Below are 12,322 nucleotides of genomic sequence, written 5' to 3'. Positions count from 1 at the left end.
TGGTCGTACAGTAAACATGTAACCTAAATCAATACTAATTATACAATTTGCCTCCAATCTAAATTACGTAGAAACTGAGCTTAACACAAAGCGGGTTTAAACAAAGTAAGAATCGATACAAATGTGGTCCAGTGACGTATTACAAATGCGTCATTCCTGTGGTAAACCTACGTAAGCGTTCCCGCGTCTAAAACTGGGAATTTACTAAAATTTACGCTGTTATAAAGCTGCTTAGACTACTGTGCTAGTAGAAACCGTTGCCTATTTCCAGCAAGTCTGTTTAAACTAAACAACACCTAAGGCTCAGCGTACGCCTACGATAAGTTAGCTAATAAATTAACGCTTTTATCAATCAAGCTATCGAGTCGAGCCGTTTCCGTGTGTATAAAGCAGCGCTTACACAAACGCACAACAGCTATTTAAGCGAACATAATGCGCGGACAGAATCTGATCAGAAAGGTTTCGTGTCAGCAAATGATGAGGAGAAACATTAATTATGTGCATTTATTATAAAACGCGTTTCGTGACGCAAGAATCATAGCTGAAAATGCAATCCCGCGCGTTTCCTTCCTACGGCCAACGATCCATGACAATCACGTGATCTTATTGCTTCATGTGGGAGACTGGTAAAGCTGGCAGTAAAGAGAACTGTATAACAACGGTAACTTACTCGTGTGATTGCTGTGGCCAAGGTCTAGAACACGCAACGTGTTTTGTCAACTGACTATAGGTTGATAGTGCCTTCATATTATCAATTCACTATCAGCTGTAGTATGGCAAATATGAAGATAAATTCTGTTTTACTGTTTTACTGCCTTTATTAAACTGAGCTGTGCTTTCAGTTAAGACACACTTTCACTTCTTTTTAAAGTAATGTCAACAAGTTCAATATGTTTATATGACTATATTTGTCCTTTTGTATTAACATTATTGAACCAAATAGCAAAACCGTTGCTCAGTTAATCAATACCCTGAACAGTACGATGATAATTCTTCCACCTTTTACATAAGTACCTACTGCTGCTTGGTAAAGACAACTTACTATATCTTCTTATTTCCTCGTTCCATGAACAAACGATGCGCGTTTGCTTTGTAGCAGCTTTGCTTCAGGTCTGCCGTCACACTGCTTCCGCAACGGACCAAAATAGAAATTGAATCATAAACGAAATAGCTACGAACTAACGAACACCATTTTCAATTTTCAGCTACACATAACTATTCACAAGGAGATATGCCACCAAGACGTCTCTCAATGCCGCTTTCCTATAACTTCAAAAACAACCCGATCACCTTTGAAGTTTCAAACTTCCGCTGTTAGCTTGTCCAGTCTGTCAGTTCCGCTATTATCTTTGTTACTTTATGATCAGCATAGTCTGTTTATTATTTTTATAACACACGGATAAATTGTAAGATGTAACTTCGGCCTGTTCGTTATTTACTATGTCTAAAGTATAATTCTATGTCTTTGATGATGCATGACGAAATAAAATCTTTATAAAATAGCGTGTGTTCGAAATTTATATACACAGTACGCAGTGCTGTAAGATACTCTTTGGCAATTCGCCCACAGTGGAATTCGAATATTTGCAGTTACATTGTAAACAAAGTGAGAGCCTAGTCTTTTATTACCTCCCTTTAATTGTGTTTGTGAACAATGAGTGGCGCATCTACAAAAGCGTTATCCACAGTTCTTACCGAGCAGGAAGAAGATTCTTCGCAGTTGCAGTTCCCACAAGAGTTCGAAAGCGCAGAGACTTTGCTTAATTCAGAAGTTCATATGCTTCTGGAGCATCGAAAATCCCAAAACGAAAACGCAGATGACGAGCAAGAACTTTCAGAAGTCTTTATGAAAACTTTGAACTACACGCAACGGTTCAGCCGATTCAAAAACCGCGAAACGATTACGAGCGTTAGAGGCTTGTTGCTGCAAAAGGATCTTCATAAATTCGAACTGGCATCACTTGCAAATCTGTGTCCAGAGACAGCAGAGGAAGCAAAGGCACTTGTCCCAAGTTTAGAAGGAAGATTTGAGGATGAGGACCTTCAGCAAGTCTTGGAGGATATCCAAACCAAACGAAGTTTTCAATGTTGAAATATTACTATATTAGTAATGGTGAAAAATGTTCAGAATGAATGTCCGAGATGGAAATGAGAAAATGCGGAATCCACAGCTGAAAAGTTTTCTTATTATTTTATCTTCAAAGCAGATGTTCTTATAAAGAATTAGATGTTTACTTTATTTCAACTCTTGTCATCGAACAGTTTCTATTTTTTTTTGTAGAATACTAATGCCGGTATATTTGTTTGTTTACAAAATTTGGGATATTCATTTCTTTGATCACTAGTTGAATTTTGAAGTGCGCTTGTGTACAACTACATTGTCATAACTTGTTTTTATTAGAAAATAGTTGGACAAACTCGTACTTTTTACAACAATTGTTTGCAAGTACTGTGTGTTGAATATGGCTGGGAAGTTTACTTTTGGTGCTCCAGCTACAACTTCTGCATCTGGTGGACTATTTGGGTCCACGGCAAGCGGAAGTACAGGTGAGAAATAGAAAACTCCATATGTATACTTAAACATATGTTCATGTGAACAGTTAGTTTGTTTTCATGTTTTAATATGTGGTTTAGATTTTGTTATATAGTCGCAATATTAGTCCTTGTTTTATAAAAATACATCGATTTTAATGGATAAAGTTAATTAATATAAATGGCTGTTTGCATGCAAGACTGACTCCACTAACACATTTTTCAAATTAATTATTGATTAACTTCACCAATGGTCATTTGTTGTTGTTACATGGGAAAACTATCTTTTGCCTTGGTATGTATTAAAAAACCACAGTTTCATTTGATAATTTCCCATCATTCAGGTTTCTCATTTGGAAGCAAACCAGCTGTATCGCAAACAGTTTCAGCATTTAACTTTGGAAGTACAACCACAAGTGCAACTGCAGGTTCATAGTTATATATTATGACTGTTATAAATAAACACTGTTGGGTGGCAATGCCCATGTTAAAACTTAATGTAACTGTAGTCAATACAGCTAAATTTGAAAATTCCTGTAGGTTTTGGAACAAGCACAAGTGGATTTGGTTCTGGAACATCAGGTATATGACTAGTAATAAAAAAGTGTTCTCGTCAGTTGAGAAATTTGTTTTATGCAATTGTGTGATATGTTTTAACTTTTCTTTTTCAAAATTGGCAGGATTTTCTGGTTTTGGTAAACCAGCTACCACGACTACTACTGCTTCAGCATTTGGAACAGGTAAGTGAGACCCATTAACTAATTAATACAAAGCTGTTTCTTGTAACTGAAAACGTAGGTTTTGGACTTTCCAAACCCACCACAAGCACTGGGTTTGGAGGGTTGGGTGGATTCAACCAAACAAACCAACAACCTGCAGCCCAACCAACACAACAAGGTAATTTGAATTTGTCTGCTGCTTTTTTACATTTGGACACCAAATGATGAAACACAGACTTAAAGGGTTCATTTAACAGATAATGCAGCGAATCTTCTGCTCACCACTGCCACTGCTCTCTCAGCCCCTCTAGTGTTTGGTGATGAGCGAGATGCAATCATGACGAAGTGGAATCAGATCCAAGCTTTCTGGGGAACAGGGAGGGGTTTCTACAGAAAAGATGGGGCTCATGTCGACTTTACGCCACAGAACCATTTCTGCAGATTTAAGGCAAGTTGAAGCAATTTTAGACAGGAAAATTTGTTTTTTTCATTTAAATTCCAAAACTTCCTGCAACAATCTCATGAGTACCTGGATGCCCAAACTCCAATTAATGTCTACAGACAACATCTCTTAGCTGTATTACTTTAAATGCTGTTGATTACAGTTAACAGGGTTTTGAATAGTCATGTTTGATAAAATATGCGTTTGTTGATCATTTCATAGGACTTGTGAGCTAAAGGTCCGATTGTAATACTAATATCTTGCTTTTGTTTAGGCTGTTGGATACAGTTGCTTGCCGTCAGCAAAAGATGAGGATGGTCTTATATCCCTTGTGTGTGGTAAGAAAGAGAAGGAAATGCAGGAAGTTGGTAAAGAGAAGATCAGAGAAGCTATTCATAAAATCCTTGGCTCTAATCAAAGTATCTCAGTTCAAATTGACTCAATGAGAGAAATTCCAGACAATAAGTGAGTGTTGGTTTTATGTCATCTTATATGGGTTTTAATATTTTTTTCGTCAAAAGTAACGTTTCTTATTCTCAACTTTTTAATATTTTTTCGTAAAAATAGGTTCTTATACTCAACTTTTAGGTCAATTTTTGTGTATGTCAGAATTGGCTGCCGTCTTTTGTGTTAACAGTTCAAGAGCTTAACAATGTGGAAAATAGGCCAGGCTGGGAATATTTGGTATAAAAGGGCGCAAAAGAAAAAATCCTATACCTAACTTTTCTTTTAAGGACGGAAATCACGATTTATGTAAATGAGCAGTCAAGCGCGATAGGCTCAGTGAGGCGTGTCCTTGCATCGGAGCTACATCGGTTTCTTCAACAAACAAATATTCAACAACAACTGAAACAACAGCTCCTCGTTGAAGCTTGTGTTCCGCGTATGGCTATGAGTGAAGACAAAGTGAGAGCTCTCCTCCTCAATCCCCCTTCAGGTAGAAATTTTACACCTTGAAAATTGCTGTTTTGGTAAAAAATATAATTTCTTGCCAAATGGCGGACAAATGTTGTTTCTATTAAGTTTATTGGAAGAGCAATTTCCTAGCTTTAAAGTATGCCTGGTAATAACCAAAGAAAAAAATGTTACACTTTAAATAGGAATTGTTCATTTGTAAAAAAATGAAAAATAGTTAAATAAATAAATTCATTTATTAAAGTTATTGTAAACTGTAATTTTATCAAACAATTCAAAATTTAATTTTTTCACTTGCGGTTGATTCTTTACAAAACAAACTTAATCATGACATCAAAAACCAGGTATCGATCCAGTGATATGGGAGCAAGCGAAACTTGACAACCCAAACACCAAGAACCTCATCCCCGTTCCAATGATTGGGTTTAGTGAGCTTAGGAATCGATTACGACTTCAAGAGATGATGGCTAAACAACATCAGATGAGACTTGATGTGATAATTTGTTTCATTCACTTTTGGCATATTTTATATAACTTTTGATAGCTGAACAACTTGATGTGACAAGTTTCCATCATTTTTGACATATTTAATATAATTTCTGATCGCTAAACAACATTAGATGAGACTTAATGTGATAAGTTGTTTTCTTCATTTTGGCATATAACTTCTATAGCACAAATACCAAATCTGGTTTACACAGCCTTTTTATGGTAGCCTGCAGATTGTGACAATATCATTTGATTATTTTCCTGGTCCCTATTTAAATTCTACAGCTTTTTTAATTGGGTGAAATTTGACCTCGATCTGTAAGTCCGAACTCAAAAGTTTGTTTATCTTTGTTGGTTGTCATGAGTTCTTACAATTTAAACTTAAACGTATAACCTGTAAATTTTCTTTTAGATTTTGAGCAAGGGATTACATGACGTACAACAGCAACAAGCCAGCACACAATCTAAAGTTGAACAATATAAAAGAAAGTTACTTGAGTTGTCACACAGAGTATTGAAGGTTGGTTTACATTAAGATATTCATGTTGCCAACAATTCATATTTTCAAATTTTTTACAAAGAATCTCCACAATGTTTTTGTTACTGTTAATATCATTTCAAGTCAAGTATCTGGTATTATATTAGGGTGGGGGAAGACGGGACACCTTTAGCACATACTGTTCAAATATCCTGATCGTGTTTTAAACAAATAACAACGGTCTATGGGAGTCCTGAGGATAGGGTTTTATCATTCTTCGAATGTTCTATGTTTACTACCAAATGGGACGAGAAAATAGAGAGAAAAGGGGTCCCATCTTACCCCACCCTATTATTGCTTCTTTTATCGATAGAACTTCCTTTAACAGGTGATGATCAACCAAGAAATTATTCGCAAAGCTGGATATGCGATTCAACCTGAAGAAGAACAACTGAGGGTTCATCTTGAGTCGATGTTCAATGAGTTGAATGCTCCTACCCAATTCCGAGTGAGTATATCTCTAATGTGTGGAGCTTAGTATTTTATAGGTTGTGTGTTTCTTGGGAAATGTATGAGTTTTGTTAATTTTAACAATGGACTTTTTCTGTTGGTATAAACTAAAGGCAGGAAACTGTTGTCACAAGTTATAAAGGTTGGGAAATTAACTCTGTAATAATTTTCAGGGCCGTCTTAATGAACTTCTCTCTCAAGTCCGGATGCATCATCCTTCCTATTCTTCCCAACCAACATCCAAACTTGATCCTGAATCGATGGAAGAGATCCGCCTCCACCTCCGGATGCAGCAGGAGGGGATTTCAACTTTGGTCAAAATCCTCCAAGATGACTTTAAAGATCTCAGGACGATTGAATCCTCACTTGAGGAGGATGATGCCTCTTCCTCTCATGGTTACCATAGTAACCACTACCCAATCTACAGATGATGATGGAGGGGAATACAGGAGGGAAGGGGTTCATAACCAATGAAGGTGCCAACTGAAAGAAAGATATCAAACTGCAGTTCAAGGGACTCTATTAATTATGATTAGCAATTTAATTCACTGCCAAATCTCTCTTTTCTCTTTAAGTGTTTATCTTTTTACTGCTTTATAAATATTATCGTAAAAAAGTAGACTAATGGTGAACAGGTTTATCATGAATAAGAGATACTAAAACAGGGTTTTATTCGGTATTTCACAAAAACTTGGTCTAAATTGTATTCGCAATTTTTTTCTTCTACTAGCTGCATGTGGCAAAGAGAACGACATTAAAATTAAGCTTTTGTACAACGAAGCTTCTAATAAATAAGGGACAAACGTTTTAACTATAGTGCTCGATGCTCGGTCTGTGCTAGGAATACGAAACATGGTCATCTTCGTTTCCGAAGGTGCTGGGCTTCTTCTGATATTCGACTGGTTTTGGCGCTGTCTGGTAATTGCGGAGGTGGAACCAGGTCCATGACGGCACTTTCCTCGAGGTACGTCATCGTGTCGTCGTTTGTTTTCTTGTTTCCAGATGTTGGCGAGTTGTCTGAGATAAACGGTTCCTCAGGGAAAGCCGGGAGGTCTAAGTCCGGTTGAAGCGGAAACTCTGGAAAGAAACCGGGAGCTATAAGAGCAGTGTGTGTGACGTTCGATGTTCCGTTTACGGCCCCCAAAGCGTTAGAGATTTGAGACGGGTTGTAGACCTCATACAGGCCTTGAATGGAAAAGTAGATTCCTGTGATGCCACAAACGGTCCCAGAGATAAAAATGAAAACATCGAGCCCGATTTCTCGCCATTTCATCTCGCGCCACTTTATTTGAAGGTGGAAAGCACAAGGGAAAAGAAAAGCAAGTGACGTTCCAGTAAGACTACCAGTCAATCCCATTAGCAAGGCAAAATGTGGGATAAATACACCCATAAGCAGTGTGCCAAGTACCAATCCCGCTCGCAGAACTAGAGCCCACACTTGAAGATCACCGGTTGCCGAATAACAGGAGGGACAAGAACTTTGTTTGTTAGTATCATCTTCCAGCGTCTGCGTGAAGAAAACATTATATTGAATCCAACGATTAGGGGATGACCAATTCTATCTAGTACAATAGTACACAGCCATTTACCATTTTGTTTTAAGTACTTTTGTTTACTGTGAAAAAATCCTACCAATATCATGTTCTTCGTTGTAGACTTGTCTTCCAAACCGTCTTCGCTGTTGTCGGTCGTGCTGCTCGGTGATGAGGGGGCGTCGGTGTTAAAACTGGTGCTTTGTACGATGGGTTCCGTGTCATCGGTAAACTCGCCGTAAGCGTGACGTTTCGTACCAAAAAGGGACCCCCAGCCACCAGTGGCGCCCGTGAACATTGTTTGTTCCATCACCTCGATAGCTTGATAGTAGGGCAGTGGATACGAAAGTAAAGCTTTCACCACAAGCAGAACATTTATCATTGCACGCAACGTAGGAGGTAGATTATCGGTGACCACGTCTTTCGTATCCTTAGACCATGTTAAAAAACATATGAGCGCGAACGACGCTTTCGTGACGCACGACGCCACGTAAGACCAACTTAACATGGAACGAAAGTCTCCGCGGTTCTCCATACTGCCCTCTAACGACGGGAGAAAAATTTGTGAAGTATAGCTGAAGACGATAACGCCGATGGAGACCGGGAACTGTTTCATATCGACGCTTATGGTAATCTGATGACGTAATCGTTATTTTCTGCGAGTTTAATGCATCAACTTATTAATAAATACCTCACTCCAAGCCCAGGTGTTGATCTTTGTAATACAATAAACGATCGTGATACCAAGAACCACAATCTGTGCGACCGAACACCCCATGCTGAATCTCGATACCGCCCTCAGGTGACGAAGAAATATACAAGGGAATAGAACGAGGCAAGCAAGCACTGACCTATGAAAACACGGTGTAAACGCCAATCACGCTATCGATCCACAGGCAGATATTAATTCGTTACGTCATTACCATCCTGCTTCTCTGATTGGTCCATGTGGAAAACTATTTGTCATCAGGTTACCGGAAACGACGACATAAAGAACACACGTCATCAATAATTCTATCAATTGTGCTGCGTTTACTAGATAGCCACCCAAATGTTTTCCCCAACAGTGAGCTGCCAAGTCAACGTAGGTGGAACGCACCTATGATATTATCAGATTATCGGTGTGAATGTAAATTTAGTATACATCTTTTTATATAGTAGGGTGGGGGAAGACGGGACATCTTTAGCACATGTAACGCAAGAATCCTGATCGTGTTTTAAACAATTAATTACAGTGTATGGGAGTCGTAAGGATACGGTTTTATAATTCTTTGAAGGTGCTTTGTTCACTACCAAATAGGACGAGAAAATAAAATGAATAGGTGCTCTATCTTCCCTAATATAATTATTAGCGACAAATACAAGTATTTCATTATGAATACTTTGTTGGCATGAACTGGAAGATCATTTATACACTGGCATTTATACCCGCAGTCGTTCTCCGGAAGGACTGGTTTCGTACAGACAGTCAATTAAGATGTTGCCGGTGTAGCAGCAAACCACCGCTGTCACAATGATGAGTATAAGACCGAGATAACCACCGTGCAACACTGCGTATGGGAGCCCAAGAACGAACATTCCCTGGAAAGCAAGATATGTTTGTTACGCACACTTTCGTTTACGTAAAAACTTCATTTAAAAATGCAAATGTTGAAATGAACAGCACTGCGAGTTGCTTGATACAGATCGAGTATTGGTTAATGCATTAAAACATTCTTTGTATGCTAATTAAAACGGCTATAAGGAGCCATAAATGCCAAAATTTAATGAATCTTCCAGCATCAGTATTTTGGGTATACACAGCGCGAAGGTCCGCTGGGAATCCCTTTAAATTTATGAGGTAGTATGTAATTAAAATCCAATATGAGAATGAAAAAAAAACGAAAATGAACAGCTGGTCCAAGTGGTAATCTGAGATCGGTCGCAAAATTGTCTTCAGATCTTTCATCACACCTCGCTATTAATAATTATAGATATCCCAATCGCAGAAATGGATTTGGAAATCCTGAAGCATTATTCAAACACGTCAATATAAACAGCTCTTATGTCGTAATCCTCCCAAGCAAGGGTGCGGCATTCTATTTAAAAACGTAATTCCAGATTTCTGGTGATAAACCCGTGAAAAAAATCGGAAATATCCGTTTTCCCACGACGGAACTGAACACGCCCAACAGATCACATATTATAATAGGGTGGGAAAGACGGGACACTTTTAGCATGTAATATCCAAATATGCTGATCGTGTTTGAAATAATCAACAGCAGTCTACATCGAGCCCGATTTCTCGCCATTTCATCTCGCGCCACTTTATTTGAAGGTGGAAAGCACAAGGGAAAAGAAAAGCAAGTGACGTTCCAGTAAGACTACCAGTCAATCCCATTAGCAAGGCAAAATGTGGGATAAATACACCCATAAGCAGTGTGCCAAGTACCAATCCCGCTCGCAGAACTAGAGCCCACACTTGAAGATCACCGGTTGCCGAATAACAGGAGGGACAAGAACTTTGTTTGTTAGTATCATCTTCCAGCGTCTGCGTGAAGAAAACATTATATTGAATCCAACGATCGGAGATCGGTCGCAAAATTGTCTTCAGATCTTTCATCACACCTCGCTATTAATAATTATAGATATCCCAATCGCAGAAATGGATTTGGAAATCCTGAAGCATTATTCAAACACGTCAATATAAACAGCTCTTATGTCGTAATCCTCCCAAGCAAGGGTGCGGCATTCTATTTAAAAACGTAATTCCAGATTTCTGGTGATAAACCCGTGAAAAAAATCGGAAATATCCGTTTTCCCACGACGGAACTGAACACGCCCAACAGATCACATATTATAATAGGGTGGGAAAGACGGGACACTTTTAGCATGTAATATCCAAATATGCTGATCGTGTTTGAAATAATCAACAGCAGTCTATGGATGTTGTGAGGAAACGGTTATATAACTTTTTTAATGTTCTTTGTTTACTACGTAATGAAATAAAAAAATGGGAATAAAAGGTATTCCATTTCCCCCACTGTACTGTATATATTCACTAGTTACTGCCCGTACTTTGATTTAGAAAAAATATAAAGTCGCTTTATCACCTGAATTGCATTAGAGACATTCCACCCGGCGTCCCAAGCTGTAATCGTCGGCTTTTCCACACCTGAGGTCGAACGTTCCGGATGCGATACGCTGTTGGAACTTGGGTTGGTGGCGCCATCGCCCTGGCACCCACTTCCTGATGGGTGGGGTTGGTCGCTGGACTTGGCAAAGGAGAATTTCTCTTCACTTGTTGGTCCCAATGACACAATTCTTGAACGAACTTTGTCTAATATTGCAGCCATACTAACAGAAGGTACCTATTCTTATTTTTATTCCAATAACCTTTTATTCCACCACGCAGGTCTGGTTGAAGTAAATATTTCTTAGACTATGTCTTTTCTAAGCCTTTATCGCACGAACTCGGCTACCTTTTTAATAAAAACCTGTTTAAGATTGGTTCTATTTAGCACAATATACAGCCTGGACTGAACTATTATAAATGCAGTATGTTTAATATTGTTTAATATAGCCTGAGATTGGTCGATCAATGTCTTCGTATCGTATGATTGCAGGATCACACGCCTGAGCGACTAATAAGCAAGGCGTATTCTTGCCTACGCTAATCCGCACCAGGGACGATCGGTATCAACGCTGCGAGCTGGAAGTCCGCGAATGCGTCGAAATGCAGGTGAATCTCTGCGACCGCAGATACCCCAATAAAGCGCTCATTTAGCCCACTTATAGCGACATTGACAAGAGGCGTAGAGCCACGCACTTATCTCCAGGGAATCGTGCGTTGACAGCTAGAGAGGCGAACCATGTTCTCCGAATACCGCTGATGAAAATGTCTTGGGCCAAAAAGCTCCGTAATTACGACTGACAACATCAACGGACTGCTTTTCTAAAGGAATGCTCTGACTGTAACATGACTCTGTAAATCATTCCAGGCAGTAATTACTTCATTCATCGCTTGGGTATTTTGCAAAATTATTTATAGAACCTGCCTTGCGTATCGATTCAAGAAAATATTGTATTTTCAAAACAGGCGCATGTAAAATTTCTAATAAATGATTTGGTAGTGCGCTGCAGAATCACCAAATGTTTTTTTTCCGGAATCGATCCAACTTATTTAAACTACGTGTCATGGACAATCAAGCGAAATCAAACTGCAGCCGATTCACCTACAATAATTTTGAATGCGCTGCAGATTCACTAAAAGTCTTTTCCGGAATTACTGAATTTCCTGTACCACGTTTTTTTCTACTGCGAAACACAAACGAAATCAAACTGCAGCCGATTCACCTGCGCTTTTTAAGCAGTATAGACTACATGGCCATACATTTTTTCTCCAGTGGTAACTTTCATTTAGAACCAATAAAACAAATCGGTGTTTAATTGCGAATCAATCGGAATTGTTGCTTAAGATGGGGCACTAATAGCGATTGCATAGCTCCGGTGCGTTAAGCACTGATTGGCTATCGTTTTAAAGGTTCCCCTGGCGTAACATTGCCCATTTAAGCGTGAAATAGAAAGACATGGGATTATTACGTAGCCAATCGATCGATTTTCGTTCATTCCAAACCTGTATTATCCTGCAAGCCTGATGATATAGATTATAGGGGATCGCACGGGATTATTAAAGCTCACGGAATAACATTGTAGTAACTCATTC

The 12,322-nt window shown here is 38.8% G+C and overlaps 3 protein-coding genes across 3 annotated transcripts; 2 read left to right on the top strand and 1 right to left on the bottom strand.

The window, feature by feature from the left end:
• The first annotated feature begins 263 nt into the window (after nucleotides 1-263).
• On the top strand, nucleotides 264-2,405 carry LOC149740378 (DNA-directed RNA polymerase II subunit RPB4-like). The gene is made up of 2 exons (XM_089871776.1): nucleotides 264-661; nucleotides 1,206-2,405. Exon 2 carries the CDS (start codon nucleotides 1,655-1,657, stop codon nucleotides 2,090-2,092), a length of 438 nt encoding a protein of 145 aa, XP_089727902.1. The 5' UTR covers nucleotides 264-661; nucleotides 1,206-1,654; the 3' UTR covers nucleotides 2,093-2,405.
• On the top strand, nucleotides 2,400-6,896 carry LOC149740377 (nucleoporin p54-like). The gene is made up of 12 exons (XM_089871736.1): nucleotides 2,400-2,547; nucleotides 2,877-2,960; nucleotides 3,073-3,114; nucleotides 3,213-3,272; nucleotides 3,331-3,429; nucleotides 3,509-3,699; nucleotides 3,968-4,158; nucleotides 4,428-4,630; nucleotides 4,953-5,101; nucleotides 5,510-5,617; nucleotides 5,964-6,083; nucleotides 6,259-6,896. The coding sequence occupies exons 1-12, from the start codon at nucleotides 2,463-2,465 to the stop codon at nucleotides 6,514-6,516; spliced, it is 1,590 nt and encodes a 529-aa protein (XP_089727862.1). The 5' UTR covers nucleotides 2,400-2,462; the 3' UTR covers nucleotides 6,517-6,896.
• LOC149740376 (vesicular inhibitory amino acid transporter-like) lies at nucleotides 6,742-12,173 on the bottom strand. Its single transcript, XM_089871724.1, has 6 exons — nucleotides 10,710-12,173; nucleotides 9,046-9,198; nucleotides 8,541-8,716; nucleotides 8,309-8,468; nucleotides 7,718-8,251; nucleotides 6,742-7,592 (listed from the first exon to the last, which is right to left on the bottom strand). The coding sequence occupies exons 1-6, from the start codon at nucleotides 10,950-10,952 to the stop codon at nucleotides 6,942-6,944; spliced, it is 1,917 nt and encodes a 638-aa protein (XP_089727850.1). The 5' UTR covers nucleotides 10,953-12,173; the 3' UTR covers nucleotides 6,742-6,941.
• Between the last annotated feature and the right edge of the window lie 149 nt (nucleotides 12,174-12,322).

This window comes from Ciona robusta, chromosome 2 (genome assembly GCF_009617815.1).
Source record: "Ciona robusta chromosome 2, ASM961781v2".
NCBI classification, from domain to species: domain Eukaryota; kingdom Metazoa; phylum Chordata; class Ascidiacea; order Phlebobranchia; family Cionidae; genus Ciona; species Ciona robusta.
This window is presented reverse-complemented; position numbering and strand designations above follow the sequence as displayed.

Coding starts and splice junctions, on each gene's coding strand:
- LOC149740378 (XM_089871776.1), top strand. CDS start 1,655: ATGAGTGGCGCATCTACAAAAGCGTTATCCACAGTTCTTACCGAGCAG.
- LOC149740376 (XM_089871724.1), bottom strand. CDS start 10,952: ATGGCTGCAATATTAGACAAAGTTCGTTCAAGAATTGTGTCATTGGGA. Junction 8,469..8,540: donor CCAATCAGAGAAGCAGGATG/GTAATGACGTAA, acceptor GTGTTTTCATAG/GTCAGTGCTTGCTTGCCTCG. Junction 8,252..8,308: donor ACACCTGGGCTTGGAGTGAG/GTATTTATTAAT, acceptor TTACGTCATCAG/ATTACCATAAGCGTCGATAT.
- LOC149740377 (XM_089871736.1), top strand. CDS start 2,463: ATGGCTGGGAAGTTTACTTTTGGTGCTCCAGCTACAACTTCTGCATCT. Junction 3,430..3,508: donor AGCCCAACCAACACAACAAG/GTAATTTGAATT, acceptor TTCATTTAACAG/ATAATGCAGCGAATCTTCTG. Junction 5,618..5,963: donor TGTCACACAGAGTATTGAAG/GTTGGTTTACAT, acceptor TTCCTTTAACAG/GTGATGATCAACCAAGAAAT.